The 21,744-nt window shown below is 41.2% G+C and overlaps 1 protein-coding gene across 1 annotated transcript in view; it reads right to left on the reverse strand.

The window, feature by feature from the left end:
• Positions 1 to 487: 487 nt before the first annotated feature.
• The window catches only part of kcnh3 (potassium voltage-gated channel, subfamily H (eag-related), member 3), a 201,964-nt gene continuing 180,707 nt past the window's right edge, over positions 488 to 21,744 (reverse strand). The window contains exons 13-15 of the mRNA XM_088353442.1: positions 19,040 to 19,140; positions 18,899 to 18,951; positions 488 to 10,650 (exon numbers count right to left, since the gene is read on the reverse strand). Of these exons, the coding sequence (XP_088209568.1) occupies positions 9,766 to 10,650; positions 18,899 to 18,951; positions 19,040 to 19,140 (1,039 nt within the window). The 3' untranslated portion in view covers positions 488 to 9,765. The remainder of the gene's footprint in view (positions 10,651 to 18,898; positions 18,952 to 19,039; positions 19,141 to 21,744) is intronic.

Raw genomic sequence — 21,744 nt, forward strand, 5'->3', positions numbered from 1 at the left:
CACACTGTTCCAAATGCAGAATATTTTGACTCGGGAATTTTAATAACACGACTCTGATGGAAGACGGCAGTCGTTGTTTTGAGAACAAGGCCCTGATGACGTAGAAACGCTCTGCGTCGTTTTGAGAATCCCCACGTTGGGCTTCCTTGGCACGCCCATGGGAGGAGCTGGCACACCATTTTGCGGGGAGACGTGGGCCAAGGAAAAAAAAAAGCAGGAGGACTTCAGAAGAGGGCTTCCCAGAGACTCCAACGACGCAAATTCGTCCGTTTTCGATGGAGCACACTTAGTTAAATTGTTAATGAAATTAAATCTGCCCCCGTGTGTAAATGTCAGATTTCCTGTTCATCTTTTCCGTCAAGAAACGAGGGCGCATAAATTGTTGGGTGAATGTAGGGTGTGTTTGGTTAATGGAGTCAGATAATGAATTCGAACAATTTGGTAAAATTTTGATATTAATTCCCAACACCACGAACATCAACAAGAGTCCATCATCATCGATAGAAAACAATGTTTCTTTATTGGCGGAACACCTGCTAGTGAATCGTGTATAACAGGTCATTTTTTTTCCATTTTCTTTCCTTATTTTCTATAATAAAATACATGTCGACCTCGCACGGGGGTTGTTCCCCCCTTTTTTTCGACACACAGCCGTCCCTGCACAGTTCCAAAGCAAGCACATTCCTCATGCAACAAAAGCTGTGACATGCATTGGATTCACAATGTTTTCTTGTTTTTTTTTTCTTAGGAAAAAAAAAACAACATCCCAGCCCAAAGTGAGTTCCTTCTTGTGTTATTGCGGAAAACAAATAAGAACACAATGACATTTTACAAGTAACATAATGTGATGTTTGTTTCTTTTTGGGGTTGTACACAGTACTGCTGAACCCCACTCGCTTCAGTCCCAGGGATTCATCATGGGTAGTAGTTTTCCAGGCTGGTGTCTTGCACAGGCAAAAAAAATAGGGTTTTAAGATAAATACCTGTGTATGCTACATTAGAACTAACCACCAACAACAAAAATAGTCCCTCCACATTTCCACGTATGACAAAAATCGGTTTTGGGACCAAGGTGCAAGGTTTCATCAGATGGCTTTTATTTTTTGTGGTTTGTTCCAAACGCCTGCTCGAAATGTTGACATGGAAGAGAAGGCACCGATGGTTGGATGGCTAAAGCTCAGGAGTGTTGTTCACCTTGTAAACAGTCTTGACTCAATTACTACCCATGATGACTAAAGACGTCGAAAATGAGTTTGGGATTAAGTGTCGTTGACAGTTTTAGACGTAAGTTCTCTGTTTTTCATTGACAATATTTGTCGAATTATAAGTTAAACCAGCCAGAAAATGCAGAATTAAGGAGGGAAAATGTATATAAGCCGCACTTGGAGTATAAGTCGCATTTTAGGGGGTAATTTATTTGATAAAATCCAACACCAAAAACATACATGTCATTTTGATGGCATTTAGAATTAAAAAAAAAAAAAAAAAAAAAAAAACAGAATAGGTGTACGGTATACAAATGTTTTTTAACGAGTATGACGGGGTTGAGTAGTATCATCGAATGTGATGGCTGCAAGACCACTTTGGTAAGTTACCTCGGCTTTATATTTTTCTGGAATCTTGTTTCAAACTAATCATGATGCCTGCCTGATGAGTATATTTTGAGCAGGGTTGGGTGGGGTTACTTTAACTGGATTACTTTCAATTACTTTTTGGATTACTCCAATACCAAACATGCTAATAAAAAACAAAATAAAGTAAATATGAATAAAATGACTCAATTTTGTGCAGGCTTGGGGAGTAAAGGAACACAAGGAACGGCAAAAATGATGTTAGGATTTCTTTTAATTTTGTTTCTGTGGCATTTTATGTTCGTTTTGCCGGAGATCAAAGCCAGGAGAGAAAGCTTACCACGTGTTGTGAGTCATCATTTTATTCATATTTCGTTTCTCTTCTGCATATCTTGAATCCCAATGTTTGCAACGATAAGGGGTTAATAAAGTTTGATCGACCTATGATGTTTTATTGACGTTCCTACTGCTGCACCTTATAGTCTGGTGCGCCTTATGTATAGAACATATATGACTAAAGACAATTGTTTGGGGGGTGCGCCCCATAATCCAGTGCACTTTATAATCTGTTGCACTTTACAGTGAAGGAAATACGGTCCATTGATTTTATTTAATTTTTTTAACTTTTTTTCTTTTTGAGAAATATCTCCACAAGTAGGGTTGCCATTTTTCAATGAAAAAAAACCCAGTATTTATATTTATGCTTGAAAAAAACGGATACAGAATTATCAGATTAGCTGTGTAAGTATATACCATTGTTGTAAAGGCTTAATAAAATTTGATTGACCTATCTGACTATTTTGTTGATGTTCCTACTGCAGCACCTTATAGTCTGGTGCGCCTTATGTATGGAAAATATGTGACAAAATAGTACCTTTTAGGGGTGCGCCTTATTATCCGGTGTGCCTTATAGTGCAGAAAATACGTAACATTGATTCCAGGAGAATGTTTTACTTATTTTGGTAGAGACATCTCTTTGTAACTAAGATTGCCGTTTTAAAATGAAAAAATATTTATATTTATGCTGGAAAAAACAGAGTATTTCCAAAATATATTTTAAAGTAAATACTATTGTTGTAAAGGCTTAATAAAATTTGATTGACTTATCTCACTGGTTTGTTGACATTCCTACTGTAACGCCTTATAGTTTGGTGCGCCTTATATATGGAAAATATGAGACAAAATAGTACTTTTTTAGGGGTGTGCCTTATAAACCAGTGCGCCTTATAGTGTAGAAAACACGTAACATTGATTCTATGAAAATGTTTTACTTATTTTGGTAGAGACATCTCTTTATAACTAAGATCGCCATTTTAAAATGAAAAATATTTATGCTGGAAAAAAACGGATATTTCTAAAATATCTGTAAAAGGAAATACCATTGTTAACTTTAACTTGCAATGTTAAAGGCTTAATAAAATTTGATTGACCTATCTGACTGGTTTGTTGACGTTCCGATCGCAGCACCTTATAGTCTGGTGCGCCTTATGCATGGAAATATATGTAAAAAATCACAGTAATTATGGTAAATAATATGTTCATCTTATTATTTCCTTTTCACCTCTAGGGATAAAATGTGATGAAAGCCTTCATTCAACCTATTGAAATTGAAAATGAAGGATTGACATCTAAAGCTGTCAATGGCACCAAATTGAGAATATATTTTTGACGTCTTTAGTCGTCAATGGCATCTAATGAGTGAACAAATAACCGTTTTATAGGATAGCGTTTTACCACCATCATGTTTCTAAGACAATCTATGAAAATTTTGTCTTTGGCACTCACCCTGAAAATCTTCTTACAGGGAGGAAAACGTTTTTTTTGTTCTAACCCAGGAATGTCAAACATACAGCCTGCAGGCCGGATCCGTTCCATTGGATGATTTAATCTGGCTCGCCATAAACTTCCGTGTATATAAGAACAGTCTCTGGGTCGTTTCTGTCAAAAGTTATAATTTTTTTTAAATAAATCGAAACCAAATGCTCTCTTCGGCCGCTAGAGGGCAGGGTTGAGTTGGATAAGCATGGTGAATTGGTTCAGGTGTAAAACGGCCGTTAAAATAAACCAGTTAACACATTCAATGCCAAAAATGAAACTCCTTTCCCCAGGTTTTGGGAATAAATAGGTTGTGTTTAGAAAAGATCCTATGGTAAGTTACTAATGAACACTGGAATACTATTCTAAAAATTTGGAGTTGACATTATTTTACTATTCTGGTCGACTCGTAATAGAAAAGTCTGGATCCGGCCCCAGAGCCAAGTTTGACATCCCTGCCTTAGTTTCCATGATGTTAGATTTAAGGAAGGGCGGAATTATGGCACATTTTCCCACTAATATCGAGCAATAGTCGTTTTTGTCCCCACCAAAGTAATTGATTACTTTACAGAAATGTGCTATATCCCCACCAATTAGTGGTACTGTCAGATCAGGCCTGAAAAATCCAGCCCGAACTGAGAAATGAACTTCATTTGAGGGGCCGAGCCTGAATTTAACCAGAATTTTCACATTTCATTTGGTAGAGGAGGGCTTGTCTTTTTTTCCCTTTTAGAAAAAAAAATCACTCAAGGCTAACACATTAACCTTCCTTTGAGTCATCATCCTTTCGATCTCTTTCTTCCACTCAGTCGCTTTACTTCCACATCCTCTCACATTTAGTGACCCTATAACTAAGGTTTGCGAGACCTTTTTGTCTCCCGCCCCCCTTTCTTTGCCTTGCTGTCTCTTAGGGACTAGAGATAGAGAGGAGAGGATCCCCAGTCCCCTCACTCCCTCCACTTATTAGATAGTTAGATAGAAAAAAAAATATCCGCCAGTCATTGTTCCTTGTTTCTTTTTCTTAGTGGAGAATAGATTCTGTCCCCTGTCTAGCGCAGCCAATGACCCGACCAGCGCAGGGAAAGGGGGGATCCCCCAAAAAGAAAAAGAAACAAAGAGTAATGACGGGCGGATAATTTAAAACAAGATGTCAGCGAGAGAGAAACTTGGCCCGAACTCAGACGTAATGATTCAAATTTCAGCCCCGGGCTCGGACTTAAGATCTTACCCCAACCACCAATGCCAAAACCAAACACCCTGGGATTCAGGCACATGGGTCAGAAGCCCTTTAAACTTGATAGGCTTGAAAATGATGGGAAGTAGTTAAGAAAATAATTGACCTCAGCTTTTACTGCTTGTGTCTAATATAACTCCAAAAATGGGAATTCAAAATGAATGAAATTATCCTTGAAATTTGAAAGTTATTCCGGGGACATTTGATAGGAATCCCTGAATCTTCCTGCAAAATCCATTTTTTTTCGGTTAGCCAGCTAAGCTAACGTTTAGCTATGAATTCAAATGATAACAAAAAGTTTGGTTGAAAACCGTAGCTGGTGCCTCAATGAAAATATATTGAAGGCCCAAAAATCAAGTAACTGGGCCTAAATCATCATTCAATGCTACATGGGCTATTATGGGCCATAATGGGTAAATATTAAGTCCTCATTGTTAGCTACCTCAAGTGTCTGATGAATTTATAATAAACGATCATATTTTACAGTAAGTATCCGACAGTATTCCCTGAATCACGGCCTGACCTTTTAATAGTAGCTGCCTAGGTTACAATATGGAAGATAAAACAAGAAAGCTTAATCCATTGAGATTTAAGTTAAGGACATGAGATGGTAAAATTGAGCATTAAATATTAAAAATAAATAAATCGTATCAACAGTGTTTGGTATCAAGTCATGAATAGATAAACAAGAACGTTTTCTTTTATTTTACAGTGCCTAGAGAAAGTATTCCCCGCCCCCAGACTTTTTGTCATATCCCCAAATTTCCAGCTTTAAACGTAAAGCCATAGAACTGCAAAAAATTCCAAGAATCAACAAATTTACAATGAAAACAAATGAAAAGTAGGTGTTGCTAAAAAATTGCCCTGTTCTTTCAGCCTAACCAACTGACTCTGGAAGTTCCATAATGACTTCTGAATGATCCAATGTCAACCTAAATGACTAACAATGACAGAGTACGCCTCCCTGTCGTTAATTCTCGGGCTCGGAGGTCTGTGAAAGTAGACACTGGAAACGAAAAGCCAAAGAACTGCAAAAATTCCAAGAATCAACAAATTTACGATGAAAAAAACTGAAAAGTAGGTTTCGCTAAAACATTGCCCTGTTCTCTCAGCCTAACCAACTGACTCTAGAAGTTCAATCATGACTTTTGAATGATCCAATGTCGATCTAAATGACTAACAATGACAAACACAGTACATCTCTCCGTCATTAAGTCTCGGTTTGAATTAATCTGCTCTATGACTGGCTCGGAGGTCTGTGAAAGTAGACGCTGGAGAACAGACAGCATTATGAAGACCAAAGAACACATCCGGCAGGTCTGCGATAAAGTTGTGGAAAGCAGGAATGTGATACAAGAAGATTTTTGCAACATACTCATCTCCCGGAACACTGTGTGAGAAACAATATCAAAATAGAGTGGATAAAACCATTCCACACCTATCAAAACCTTGCTGTCCCGCTAAACTTTCGTCCCAAACGATGAGAAAACTAATCAGAGAACCAACCAAGAGGCCCAATATCACATTGGATAACCTGCAGGCATGCAAAAGTGAGGTGGGACAATTTTGCATAAGACAACTGTAAGTCTTACTCAGCATAAATCTGCCTGTTACGTAAAAGTGGCAAGAAAAAAGCCCTTTCTGAAAAAATACCGAAAAAAAACACCCGATTGGTGACACATGGGAAACACAAAAAACGTTTGGAATAAGGTGCTCTGGTCAGATAGACCAAACTGTATCTATTTTGGGCTGAATGCAAAGTGTTACGTTTGACATAAGAGTAACACTGCACATCACCCTGAAAACACTATCCTTACTGTCAAACATGGTGATGGCAGCATCATGCTCTTTGGCAAAGACTCTGAAGCTTGTTAGAGTTGAAGGGAAGATGTAGAATCCAAATACAGGGTGATTTTGGCAGAAAATCTGTTGGAGTCTGCAAAATGGAGACTGGAGCTTTCCACCCTTGATTTGATTTAAAAACTAGGATTTAGAATAATGATGTTGATATGTTGCTCCCTATCAAATATTTTGAGTTTTTAATCTACAATTTTGAAGACTGCAAAATGTAAAAAGAGGGGTAGGGGGACAAACACTTTCGCTAAGCACTGTATGTCCAGAAAGCTTTAGCTTCTGCTTTGGGTCTGTCTGGCAACAGTAGCATTAAGCTAGTAGGGCTACGTTTCTCATTATTCTTTGACACAAAAGCAGAGGGTAGTTTCAATTCCAGTGTGAGAAGACGATTACTTGTAAAATACACACAGAATGAGATCACAAATGCAATAGTAAATCGCCGTCACCCAAAACCGACAGAAGACCAGTGTGAAAACGCAACACAACCAATTTGTTGGTCCAACTCTTCAAGACTTTGGGTCATAGGCTAAAAAAACATAACCAATATTTCAAAGCCGATGTGTCAAAAGGGATGTAATTCTCATCTATTGAATACCAAGTAACTCAATTGTTATGGGTCGAACAACTTATTCATGGTACCAGATTCCGATTAAATTGTTGTATCTCATTTCAAAAATCAGTAGCTGTTATTTACTGTAGATTCTAAGAATACTATGGTTGGTGGTAACTGACAACAAAAAAGTCCTGAAATTTAAGGAATACTTTAATTCTGAAGAGTACTAAGTGAGAAACCGTTATAGGGATATACTGTTGGGGAAAATTCCACTAATTCAAGAGCCCCAATCAAATTAAATATGGTGATTTGCGAATGCCCATGCTATGGTGGTTAAAAGCAAAGTCTTATATAATGAATCGGGTTCTCACGGAGCTTAAAAATTTAGAATACCAACTGGAGAGAACTGCGGCAAATAAATTCTGCTACAGTAGCTGAACTTTCAACCGCTAGGTACTGCAAGACAGGGGTGTCCAAACCACTAGCAAAAATATCAAAGTATGACATTTCTAGTAAATTAATTAACATGCTAAAGCCAATCCATTAGTGTTGGGAAAAACTATGAGAAGAATTTAAAGCAGAACTCAGTCCAGTCTTCCCTTTTCAGTATTAAGTCCCCTTGGTTCCTAGCTAGTTCGTTGCCTTTATCTTTAGGTTCCAAGCACCTTTGTCACAGCATTGTTATTTTTTTTTGTGAACCGAACCTCCTGGACTACAAAGGGTTTGCGCTTTCATCTTTACTTGACTGTTTTTAGTCTTTTCTTTTCTTTTTTTCCTCCCTCTCACTCTTACCTTATTTGGTCACTCACTTCCGGGTTCTATTTTCCTACCCACAGCTGTTGTCACTCATCTTGATTTCCCTGCAATTTTTCCTCCTACCACGAATCATTCTCTTCCCTTTTCAGTTTTGAGTCCCCTTGGTTCCTAGCTAGTTCGTTACCTTTGTCTTAATGTCCCAAGCACCTTTGTCACAGCACTGTTATTTTTTTGGGGGTACCGAACCTCCTGGACTACAAAGGGTTTGCGCTTTCATCTTTACTTGACTGTCTTTAGTCTTTTCTTGTTTTTTTTTCCCTCCCTCTCACTCTTACCTTATTTGGTCACTCACTTCCGGGTTCTCTTTTCCTACCCACAGCTGTTGTCACTTGTTTTGCTTTCTCTGCGAATCATCCTCCTACCATGACTCATTCTCTTCCCTTTTCAGTATTGAGTCCCCTTGGTTCCTAGCTAGTTCGTTGCCTTTATCTTCATGTCCCATGCACCTTTGGCACAGCACTGTTATTTTTTTTTAGTGTACCGAACCTCCTGGACTGCAAAGGGTTTGCGCTTTCATCTTTACTTGACTGTCTTTAGTCTTTTCTTGGGTTTTTTCCTCCCTCTCACTCTTACCTTATTTGGTCACTCACTTCCGGGTTCTAATTTCCTACCCACAGCGGTTGTCAGTCAAGTCAAGTCATTTTTTAAAATTTGATTTATTTATTTATTTATTTTGGTTTCCCTGCAATTTTTCCTCCTACCATGACTCATTCTCTTCCCTTTTCAGTATTGAGTCCCCTTGGTTCCTCGCTAGTTTGTGGCCTTTGTCTTCGTGTCCCAAGCACCTTTGTCACAGCATTGTTATTTTTTTGTGTGTACCGAACCTCCTGGACTACAAAGGGTTTGCGCTTTCATCTTTACTTGACTGTTTTTAGTCTTTTATTTTTTATTTCTCTCCCTCTCCCTCTCATTCTTACCTTATTTGGTCACTCACTTCTGGGTTCTATTTTCCTACCCACTGCTGTTGTCACTCATTTTGATTTCCCTGCAATTTTTCCTTTTATCACGACTCATTCTCTTCCCTTTTCAGTGTTGAGTCCCCTTGGTTCCTAGCTAGTTTGTTGCCTTTGTCCTTATGTTCCAAGCACCTTGGGAATAGTACGTTTAAAGCTATGGTTAACTTTGTGTTATTGTTGCTATTGTTATATCATAACTGTTATTATTAATATTCTTACTATTGTTGTTATATCATTGGTGTATTTAATAGGGAAGATGAAGGGGTAGGGAATATAAGCATTTGCTTCTGACTACCCCCTTTCGAACATAATAAGTAACATTATTTTGTTGTTGAGTTTTTGTTCTGTTTTTATTTTAATGTTCGAATAAAGTTTTCATTCATTCGTTCATTCATTCATTCACCTTTGGCACAGCACTGTTATTTTTTTTAGTGTACCGAATGTCCTGGACGACAAACACCACTATTGGACTGTTGACTTAGCTGCTTGGACTAACTGGATCATTGAATCTCTTTGACTGTCTATTAGGTAATGTTTGTTTGCCTCTGGTGTTCTGGTTACTGTCGCCTCGCTGCCTGATTTTTTTGTGTACCAAACCCTGCCCCAATAGAGGAAGTCGGTTTAATTGTTCCAACCTATGCTTCTGCATTACGCTTCCACACCATCCCTTAAAATCAGGTACCTATCGCCTATTCAACAGATAGAAACGAAATTCATTGGGATACTTCCACGTTGAACATTTTAAGGACTTCAGTGAGATATTGGGGTGTTTCATAAAGGAAACAGCCCAGAGCAGGCGAATGGGTTTCATCAATTTGTCAAAAAAGCTGTGGGGGGCAAAACAGGGACCAAAGGACCCTCGGAAAATAGTTTGGACACCCCTTAAGACAACGTGTGCTGTTGTAGCTTCATCACCTGAACGCCAACACCACGTTTCCCTGAACTCCCTCGTTTTCTTCTGTCCTGCTACCCTTCATCTTCATCAATGAAGCTAATTCGCTCGAAGGAGAGCTTCCCTTCCCTCGCTTCAACCCGTCGTTCCTGCATCTCCATCTCCTGCGGAGCGCCGTCCTTTGTCTCGGTCCGTCGCCAGTTATTGGAGTACGGGCAGGGTTCCCCGGACTTTCTGCTCGGGGAGTTCAGAGATGACGGTAGGGACGAAGGGGGTGGGATCGCACCGGCATTGGGGGACACCAGCGGAACAGAGAGGGACGGTCTTAAACAATGGTCTCCTGGTGAGGAAGCCAAAGACGGTGGGGCGGAGAAATGCGGGGGCCAGGGTGGAGGAAGCGTGTCCTGGGAAGGGGCCCTGGGTATCAGGCTCCGTTGCCCGACGCAACTCCCCTGTCGGGACTGGCGGCAGGAAGAGAGGGACGACGTGGACGAGAGGGACATGGAGAAGGAAAGCGACGGTGAAGGAGTGCCTGAGGCCAACGGAGGACGGTCCTGCGGCAAGCACATGAACATACTGGTGGAAGCTAAAATAGGGGACCCCTCAAAAAGTCCTTCCTTGGCTGAGGGGAGCTCGTTACAAGGAGGTGACGAGGAATTAGGCCTTTGTGGTGAGTGTGGGGTGGGGAGAAGGCATTGTGGTAGGTCCACGCCCTCGGCGTCTCCACCGTCTAAAAGAGACTCTGCGTCTTGTCTCAGGGGTGAGCACGGTGTGATGGGTCCTGGTGCGGATAAGCCCGCCGACAGACGGCTGACGCTGCTGCTGGGGGGCGGCGTCAAATTTGAATCGGTGGCCAACAGGAGGGGCTGTGGTGCTCGTTGGAGGAGGGGTTTGAGAAGTTGGGTCATTTCCTGAAGCTCCTGGCTAAGCTTCGACACTTGTCTGGAGAGGCTGTTCATCTGTTGGGGGGAAAATTGTTAGCGAAATGCTAAATTGACATGTTAAAATAACAAGTACGCTAGTTTGTTATCAAGTTTGCTTCGTGACCATGCAACTCAAGTTCATACATACTGTATAGTCCCCCAACACCCATTATGCTCTCATACTACAAAGGCACCAAGAGCATCACCGTGTGGTATGGTGTCTCCACCGTGTGGTATGGTGTCTCCACCGTGTCCTGTTGAAAGTCCTGGTAACGGAAGAGGTCATTGGTGTCTCCCTTACGCCCTCTCCTGGACATCTACCAGTCAGCCCATTCCTCAAATACTCCTCTTTTTTCTTCTTTTTTTTTAAGGTTTAAGGTCTGGACATTTCTACCACTTTTATATGGTTATTTCGAAACCATTCCATTGTGGATTTTGCTTTACGTTTAGGAGTGTTGTCCTGTTGGGAGGTGGACCTGCACCCCATTCTTAGGTCTCTTGTAGACTCCAACAGATTTTCTGCCAAAATCGCCATAAACTATCACAATCTTTCCAGTCCTTGCTGGAGAAAAGCAACCCCAATGCATGATACTGTCACCACCATGTTTGACAGTTGGGATGTTTTTTTCAGGGAGATGTGGAGTTTTACACTAAGCCAAACACTTTGCATTCATCCCCAAGAATTTCCTTTTGCTCTCATCTGAGCAGAGTACCTCATCCCACATGTTATTTGTGTCTCCTGAAGTTATATACTATTTTATACACTGTTTTATCTTACGTAAAGTCAAATATACTTGTTCTAAAATCTGACTTCAGTGTTTGAGGGCAAACTATGAGAGAAGGTTCGTCGTGAACCGCAATTTTCCTTGGAATGTTTTCTTTGTTTTCAGTCAGATAACAATGATTCAATCACCTCGCCTGGGGGCAAGGGTGATGACCTATTATCCTTCTCCCAGTGCTTCAAAGGACTATTGGGAAAATTGCATCAACACGGCGCGGACTAATCAGACAGAGGCTTGATCATGGGGCGGGGACAGTTCATCCCATGTGGCATAAAAGGAGCAACCCGGAAGCCCCCCTCGTCTCCTGCACACGATTGAAATTGGCACAGACAGAGACCTGATTTCTTCAACTATGTGATCCGGCTAAATAAATTAATATGTGGACCATATCGGCTCAATAACTTCTCCGGCTTCTGGACATGCTCCGACTTTAAGGGTTTGGACAAGACACGTGAAGTGTCTAAGGAGTCAGATTTCAGTTTAGTAAATGGTAAAACCTTACATTCCCATATGGATTCTTGCAAATGCCAGACAATCCATTTTATGGTCTTCTCACCACTCTTCCACAAAGAACAAATTATGCAGAGCAAAAATGATAGTTGTCTTATTCACAGGTTTCCCCATATCGACTGTGTATGCCTGCAGGTCATCTCATGTGATCATGGGTCTCTTGGTTGCTTCTCTGATTAGTTTTTTTCCTCGTTTCGGTCGAAAGTTTAGAGGACGGCCAGGTCATGTTGGGTTCTCAGTGGATTTATGCTCTGGAAGATGTGCAAATGTTGTGGATCATTCAGAAGTTACCATAGCACTTCTGGAGTCAGTTGGCTGAGCTGATTGAACAGAGGGCCAATGTTTTGGTAACAGCTACTTTCCAGTTTATACGTTGTAGAGATAATATCTCTTTCTGCCACTCTTCCGCAAAGAGTAAATTTATGCAGAGCACAAATGATAGTTGTCTTATTCACAGGTTCTCCCATTTCGACTGTGTATGCCTGTAGGTCATCTCATGTGATCATGGGTCTCTTGGTTGCTTCTCTGATTAGTTTTTTTCCTCATTTGGGCTGAAAGTTAAGAGGAACGGCCAGGTCATGTTAGGTTCGCAGTGGAGTCATGCTCCGGAGATGTGTAAATGTTTCGAAACTAGTGACTTAGGTGGACATTGGATCCTTCAGAAGTTAAAATGGAACTTCTGGAGTCAGTTGGCTGAGGCGAGAGAACAGAGGGCCAGTATTTTGGCAAACAGTATAGTCCTTATTCAGTTCTTGACATTAACAACAACTATAAAGCCATTAGCTAGCTAGCTAGCTAGCTATCAAGCTAGTTAAACTTCATTTTGCTGCAATATTTATCCAAAGAATAACATTAACTTCAAGAATGTAGACAATTTAAAATGCAGAGTCACACTTAGGTCTTAATAAGCAAACTTCTCGAGTGTAGTCCTTATTCAGTTCTTGACATGAACAACCACTACAAAGCTATTAGCTAGCTATCAAGCTAGTTACATGTTAAATGTTCTGAAACTAATAAATTAGGCGAACTGCGGATCATTCAGAAGTTACCATGGAACTTCTGGAGTCAGTTGACCGAGGTGAGAGAACAGAGGGCCAATGTTTTGGTAACAGCTACTTTTCAGTTTATACGTCGTAGAGATAATATCTCTTCTTGCCACTCTTCCACAAACGGCAAATTTATGCAGAGCACAAATAATAGTTGTCATATTCAAAGGTTTCCCCATATCGACTGTGTATGCCTGTAGGTCATCTCATGTGATCCTGGGTCTCTTGGTTGCTTCTCTGATTAGTTTTTTTCCTTGTTTGAGACGAAAGTTCAGAGGGACGGCCAGGTCATGTTAGGTTCGCAGTGGATTTATGTAAATGTTGTGAAACTAGTGACTTGGGTGGACTTTGGATCATTCAGAAGTTACCATGGAACTTCTGGAGTCAGTTGACCGAGACGAGAGAACAGAGGGCCAGTATTCTGGCAACAGCTACTTTCCAGTTTCTACATCGTAGAGATAATATCAAATGAATCACGATTCTGTCTCACATGTTGATGCTTCTTGGAAAACATTTTCAGTTTGAAGTTAGAAATGTGGAAATATGACAATCAGTTCTTTTGGAGGGGATAATACTTTCGCTAGGCACTGCAGTGTACCGAGGCGACGTCCCCAGGTGCATTGTGGTCCAGTAGGCTTTTTACAGTCCCTGTTTTCTCCTTTTTTTTCTCAATGGAAACAGCGGATCCAGTTTCTGAATGATTTCTGCTTATTTATTCCATGGCGAGCAGGCTTTCATGGAAATACTCATTGATGATTAAATCATAAGGCTCCGCGGAGTTACATCATCCATCCGAAATGCTTTTGCCAAGTTGTCAGATGATGAAATGCAGACGGAAGATTTTTTTGGGAAGGATTTCAAATTATGTATACTCCCTCGTTACACCCCCAGGGCCAAATACTGAATTGTGTGATGTGCCTTGCACTAAAATAGAATATGCAGTATTCCCCGACCTTTCTATTACCACACAGAAGGTAAATCAACACTCTACTATAATTTTCCTAGTACCGTATTTTCCGCACTATGGGGCGCACCGGGTTATAGGGCGCACCCCCCAAAAATAGTTTTTGGTCATATTTTTGACATACATAAGGCGCACCGGATTATAAGGCGCTACAATGGGAACGTGGACAAAACAGTCAGATGGTTCAGTCCAACTTATTAACATTCCCAAAGCTTGCAAAGAAGCAAATACGTGTCGTAGACACGTGCGGATGCGGTGTCCGTAGGATGTCACTCAAATGCATCGTTCCATCATTCGGAAGGTTAAAGTCTGGGGATTCAAGAAATGCCAACCATTCCTTAGTTTCTATTTTCTTTTTCGCTCGCAACTTTACTGCGCATATGACAATAAACACTTGGAATTGAGTTGAATTCACTCAACTCATCACAGCAACATCAAGAGCGTTCTAAAACAAGATACCGGGAAAATATAAAGCCGCATAGCTCACCTAAGTTCTCACGTTCAATAATGATACGCAATCATGGTCTTCTTACAACCGTGAGTGTAGTAAATCCAGGAGAGTAAAATGTTTACAAATACAGACATAAACATGTTTCTTTATGGCGTAGTTTAGCAAGCTTGCTATTCTTTTTCGGCCAATTGCAGGGTTTGTTTCGGCCCTCTAGCCTATCCGAGGCTCCGAATAACTTCAGCCAATAGCGATCGATTTAACGAATGATTGACACATCTTTTTCGGCCAATTGCTGGGTTTGTTTTGGCCCTCTAGCCAATACGAGGCTCCGAATAACTTCAGCCAATAGCGATCGATTTAACGAATGATTGACACATCTTTTTCGGCCAATTGCAGGGTTTGTTTCAGCCCTCTAGCCTATCCGAGGCTCCGAATAACTTCAGCCAATAGCGATCGATTTGACTGATGATTGACACGTCTTTTTCGGCCAATTGCAGGGTTTGTTTTGGCCCTCTAGCCAATACGAGGCTCCGAATAACTTCAGCCAATAGCGATCGATTTAACCGATTATTGACACATCTTTTTCGGCCAATTGCAGGGTTTGTTTCGGCCCTCTAGCCAATACGAGGCTCCGAATAACTTCAGCCAATAGCGATCGATTTAACGGATGATTGACACGTCTTTTTCGGCCAATTGCAGGGTTTGTTTTGGCCCTCTAGCTAATACGAGGCTCCGAATAACTTCAGCCAATAGCGATCGATTTGACTGATGATTGACACATCTTTTTCGGCCAATTGCTGGGTTTGTTTTGGCCCTCTAGCCAATACGAGGCTCCGAATAACTTCAGCCAATAGCGATCGATTTGACTGATGATTGACACGTCTTTTTCGGCCAATTGCAGGGTTTGTTTTGGCCCTCTAGCCAATACGAGGCTCCGAATAACTTCAGCCAATAGCGATCGATTTAACCGATTATTGACACATCTTTTTCGGCCAATTGCAGGGTTTGTTTCGGCCCTCTAGCCAATACGAGGCTACGAATAACTTCAGCCAATAGCGATCGATTTAACGGATGATTGACACGTCTTTTTCGGCCAATTGCACGGTTTGTTTCAGCCCTCTAGCCTATCCGAGGCTCCGAATAACTTCAGCCAATAGCAATCTATTTAACGGATGATTGACACGTCTTTTTCGGCCAATTGCAGGGTTTGTTTTGTCCCTCTAGCTAATACGAGGCTCCGAATAACTTCAGCCAATAGCGATCGATTTGACTGATGATTGACACATCTTTTTCGGCCAATTGCAGGGTTTGTTTCGGCCCTCTAGCCTATCCGAGGCTCCGAATAACTTCAGCCAATAGCGATCGATTTAACGGATGATTGACACGTCTTTTTCAGCCAATTGCAGGGTTTGTTTTGGTCCTCTAGCCTATCCGAGGCTCCGAATAACTTTAGCCAATAGCGATCTATTTAACGGATGATTGACACATCTTTTTCGGCCAATTGCAGGGTTTGTTTCGGCCCTCTAGCCTATCCGAGGCTCCGAATAACTTCAGCCAATAGCGATCGATTTAACGGATGATTGACACGTCTTTTTCAGCCAATTGCAGGGTTTGTTTTGGTCCTCTAGCCTATCCGAGGCTCCGAATAACTTTAGCCAATAGCGATCTATTTAACGGATGATTGACACATCTTTTTCGGCCAATTGCAGGGTTTGTTTCGGCCCTCTAGCCTATCCGAGGCTCCGAATAACTTTAGCCAATAGCGATCGATTCAAATGATGATTGACACATTGGTTAGGCAGTGGGTCCTGTCAGACAGGACGAAAGGAAGACTGAGATCACTTGCGCTCAATTCTTGGTTTTTGACAGGCAGATGAAGGCTTGGCGGGAATGGTCGCGGACAGGCGTAATCGTAGTGTTGTTGGTTGGGGCTGGAGAAGAAGGCCGTCGTAGTATTCGGAAAAGAGTTCAGGAGTCAGACGGGCGGGGCAGGTCGTAGGCAATTACAGAAACGGGTCGGCAACGGAGATCAATCAGAAGAAAACAGGAAGCAGGCAAAGAGTCAGAGGTACGGGCTTACTGAGCTGAAGGCAACAGGTAGCGTGAGTACAATCAGACAACTTGATTCCGGAAGCTGAGGAGTTAAATGGACAGGGTGCGCCAATCGGCTGTCCTGGCTGTTGGCGGCAAAACCTGAGCACAGGTGTTCCCAATCCAGGTGATTGTGACAGGTCCTGAAGTCACACCAGTTGAGAACCAGTGCACTAGAGTACCTATACTTTAAAGGCGTCTGGTATCGGCACCGATACAGATGCCTTACCCGTCCGTACCTATTTTCGACCCCTTATCCTAGTGTTACGATTGCCGATTCAAGGCACCTGTGACTGCCCAATTGGCGCCAACAGCCCTGAGAGCTGATTGGCTAATAGACTCTTTTAAACCCCCGGCTTTCAAGAGATCCCTGTCAGATCGTTGCGTACCGATGCTCCCAGCTCGGCAAGCTCTCACATTTAGACACTTGCCCTGTTTTTCTCTGCCTGATACCCGTTGCCAACCTGTTTCCGGACCTGACTCTGCCCTGTTCTGCCTTCCCGATGTTGTGGTTTGGAGACTGCTTACATTGCGGGAAATTCTTGGCAAACAATATTATTAATGATCGCCTTGGACGAAGGACTGGCGTTTGTCCTGCCAAGAGATTTTGGCAGGGAGCAGGGTGACCCAAGACTTTTTCTCAGAAAAAGTGAGAGGAAAACATTTCCTGAGAAGTGATGATTACAATACCGGGACGGGCTCTACTGTTTACTCATTGTGTAAAAGCCATTCATATCTGGAGAGACTTCGAGATTTTTGCTTCAATAAATGAACTCTCCCTCTGACGTGACTGATTCCCGCATCTTATTTGAATACATGTGGGACAATCGGGTCGGGCTGTCTCCACATTACCGATATCCGACCTGTTTGGCCCTGCTACCTGCCTGACACCTGTTGCCGACCTTGTTTCCGAACTCGATACCGCCCCTGCTCTCCCGTCCCAGCTAACGACTAGTACCGTAAATTCCGGACTATAAGCCGCTACTTTTTTCCCAAACGTTCAACCCTGCGGCTTATTCAGTGATGCGGCCAATTTATGTCATTTTTCTAACGGCCACCAGCGGCGCTAGAGTACAAAAGGTAAGATTTAGACCGCTGGAATATATGTGCTGAGGAAGACTGCAACTTCTTAGCTTGTGCACAAATTAAATTAGCGTAGACATATCCTCATCATGCAAATTGCTTAAAGAAAGGCACGTGACGCAACTTTCAAGCTAAACGCGATCGAGCAGTCCAATATAGAACTTAATTTGCGAGCGTGATGCTAGCGTTTATTTGAATAAGGGAGCGTGGGACGAAGTCTATGTGACAAAGTGTCATGTCCAACATGGTCGCCATGGCGACAGGCTGGCCCCGCCCCCTGGGCACCAGCTGAAGCAGATCAGCTATCTTACGTGTGTGCTACTTAAGGGTGGGTTGTGGGTTTTGCGGGGGCTGGCTCACTGCAGTTTCTGTTTTGCATTTTCTGATTTGCATTTTCTGTCTGCATCTCCCGTTCTGTTTGCTCTGTCCTGTTTCGTTTGAGTCGGAAGAAACCTGTGTTTGCACGTTTTTAGTTAAAGCCTGTTTGTTCTGTCTTGTCCCTGAGTTTTGGGCGACTTTTATTTTGGTAAATAAAAGTTTTGATCGTCAACGCAATTGAGTTCTCCCTTCCTGCCTCCTGCCTCCGTTCTGGTCCGGACTCCCCCGTGATACAAAGTCTCTTCCCCATAGTGAAGGAAGACGACTTTGATGACGTCAGTTATAAGAAGGAAAATGAGGACGGTTTACCGTGCTTACTCTAAGTACGGTATGTTTTTTAACAGAGCTGTTTACTGTGTTGCGAGCGTGTTGCTAGTAGCGTTTTGCTACCCTTCACAGGCACGGTTTGGGATGAAAGTTATAATATTATTATTAAAGCTTTGAAAACTCTCTCGGTGTACCGTCTTTCTTTGTAAATATGTGTAACCATGTATATTATGTATTTGCAACTGTATATTTTTGTAATGTAGTTATTTTAGAAACTTATTCTGATATGTTTTGTACGAGCAAATGAGAAAGAAGGAGCGGGGCAAACGCGGGCTGACGGGAAGTGGAGTAAAGGTGAGACGTGTTTGTGGACGCGGCCGACAATAGTGGATATATATTTCTCCCACCCTTACCTTTGGAAATATACACTTTTTTCCTTGGATTACTTTCAACGGGCACCCGGACTCTGCAGGTCTGCATTAAATCTTAAGTACCGGTATCATTTTCCGTTCATTTTGCCGGCTGTGTTTTTTCGGGTAAGGGTTCATTTCGTGTGTGTATTGCGTTTTTTTCAATGTGGGCGCATGCGGCTAATGTACAGGTGCGGCTCGCGTATGTACAAAATCGGTTTTCCTCCGAAGGTTACCGGGTCCTGTCTCCGTTCCCGGTTTGTGACACCTAGAGCGATTGCATCGAAGCGGAAACAACTCACCTCCTCTGTCAACTTGTACACGTTCTGCTTGATCTCGGAGGACTCTCGACCGCCTGGTTTTGCGCAAAACACACGTAGAAAAAAACATGGTGTCAAAATCTCAACAGGCGAGACCTGATTTGGGTGTCGTTTAACCATTACCTGTATAAGGAGAGGGCGGGGCCGCAGGAGACATGCTGGGACTGAACTCAAACTTTTGTGACGAGATGGAATTGTTGTCTGTCTCGATGCCGTCCACAAACCTAAGTAGAGAGACCATAGTCGGGGTCATTCCTGTTATCTGGTGCCGTTTGAGTCCCGGCCGCATAATGTTCTATATTTTGTGTAAAAATGCGCTTATACAATAAATGCTAACGTCTTCATGCTGAGAAATTGTTTTTAACGACTTCATATTTACAAACGATGCTAATGAGTACATGTTGTCGAGTTATGCTAATGGATACATGCTAAAAAGTGATGCTAACGGCTAAATGCTAACTTCTTTATGCAAAAAAATGTTGGTAATGGCAATATTTTAACGACTTCATATTTACAAATTATGCTAATGGATTCATGTTAATGAGTTATGCTAACAGCTAAATGCTAACTTCTTTATGCTAATTTTTTTTGGTAATGACAATATTTTACCGACTTCATATTTACAAATTATGCTAATGGATCATGTTAATGAGTTATGCTAATGGATACATGCTAAAAAGTGATGCTAACGGCTAAATGCTAACTTCTTTATGCAAAAAAATGTTGGTAATGGCAATATTTTAACGACTTCATATTTACAAATTATGCTAATGGATTCATGTTAATGAGTTATGCTAACAGCTAAATGCTAACTTCTTTATGCTAATTTTTTTTGGTAATGACAATATTTTACCGACTTCATATTTACAAATTATGCTAATGGATCATGTTAATGAGTTATGCTAATGGATACATGCTAAAAAGTGATGCTAACGGCTAAATGCTAACTTCTTTATGCAAAAAAATGTTGGTAATGGCAATATTTTAACGACTTCATATTTACAAATTATGCTAATGGATTCATGTTAATGAGTTATGCTAACAGATACATGCTAAAGAGTGATGCTAACAGCTAAATGCTAACTTCTTTATGCTAATTTTTTTTGGTAATGACAATATTTTACCGACTTCATATTTACAAATTATGCTAATGGATCATGTTAATGAGTTATGCTAATGGATACATGCTAAAAAGTGATGCTAACGGCTAAATGCTAACTTCTTTATGCAAAAAAATGTCGGTAATGGCAATATTTTAACGACTTCATATTTACAAATTATGCTAATGGATTCATGTTAATGAGTTATGCTAACAGATACATGCTAAAGAGTGATGCTAACAGCTAAATGCTAACTTCTTTATGCTACATTTTTTTGGGGTAATGACAATATTTTAACGACTTCATATTTCCAAATTATGCTAATGGACTCATGTTGATGAGTTATGCTAACGGATAAATGCTATGAATTGATGCTAACGGCTAAATGCTAGCTTCTTCATGCTAGAAAATTTTGGTAATGGAAATATTTTAACGACTTCATATTTACAAATTATTCTAATGGCCTCATGTTAATGAGTTATGCTAACAGATACATGCTAAAGAGTGATGCTAATGGCTAACTGCTAATGCAAAAAATTATGCTAATTGCCACATGCTAACGAATCAGCAAAATCAATGGGCTCAATGGATTCCGGATGGGCCAATTCAAATCGAACGGCCCATTCTATTTGAACATGTATAGTTTAAAAGTTTTTAAAGTGTAATAACAGTGTTATTACTATGATTTTACCATGAAAGTGATTTTTAGACCTCCACAAGGCATATCCCTGGTGCTAACGGTTATGGGCCCATCTGAAATGAACTTGCCAGTACCGGGGGGGTGAGAGAGCGAGAGAGAGAGAGAGAATAAAAGAAAGAGGGAGAGAGTGAAAGAAAATAAGAAAGAGACAAAGAGAGGACAAGGAAGAAAGAGAGGAAGAGAGGAAAAAAGAGAGCAAAGAGACAAAGAGGGAGAAGAAAAAGTGAGTGAAAGGGAGAGAGACAGAGAACTTGAGAAAAAGAGAGAGGAAAAGAAAGAGGGAGAGAGTAAAAGAAAATAAGAAAGAGACAAAGAGAGGACAAGGAAGAAAGAGAGGAAGAGAGGAAAAAAAGAGAACAAGGAGACAAAGAGGGAGAATAAAAAGTGAGTGAGGGAGATAGAGAGAGAGAGACAGAAAACGAGAGAAAAAGAGAAAAGAAAAGAAAGAGGGAGGAAGTAAAAGAAAATAATAAAGAAACAAAGAGAGAGGGGACAAGAAAGAAAGAGAGAAACAGAGAAAGAGAGAGGAAGAGAGAAAAAAGAGAGCAAAGAGCCAAAGAGGGAGAAGAAAAAGTGAGTGAAAGGGAGAGAGACAGAGAACATGAGAAAAAGAGAGAGGAAAAGAAAGAGGGAGAGAGTAAAAGAAAATAAGAAAGAGACAAAGAGAGGACAAGGAAGAAAGAGAGGAAGAGAGGAAAAAAAGAGAACAAGGAGACAAAGAGGGAGAATAAAAAGTGAGTGAGGGAGATAGAGAGAGAGACAGAAAACGAGAGAAAAAGAGAAAAGAAAAGAAAGAGGGAGGAAGTAAAAGAAAATAATAAAGAAACAAAGAGAGAGGGGACAAGAAAGAAAGAGAGGAAGAGAGAGGAAGAGAGAAAAGAGGGAGCAAAGAGACAAAGTGGGAGAATAGAAAGTGAGTGAGGGAGAGAGGGAGAGAGAGACAAAAAAACGAGAGAAAAATAGAGAAGAAACGAAACAGAGAGAGAGAAAAAGAAAATAAGAAAGAGACAAAGAGAGAAAAAAGAGAG

This window comes from Urocampus carinirostris, chromosome 14, assembly GCF_059441175.1.
Source record: "Urocampus carinirostris isolate Australia breed hairy pipefish chromosome 14, RoL_Ucar_1.0, whole genome shotgun sequence".
NCBI classification, from domain to species: domain Eukaryota; kingdom Metazoa; phylum Chordata; class Actinopteri; order Syngnathiformes; family Syngnathidae; genus Urocampus; species Urocampus carinirostris.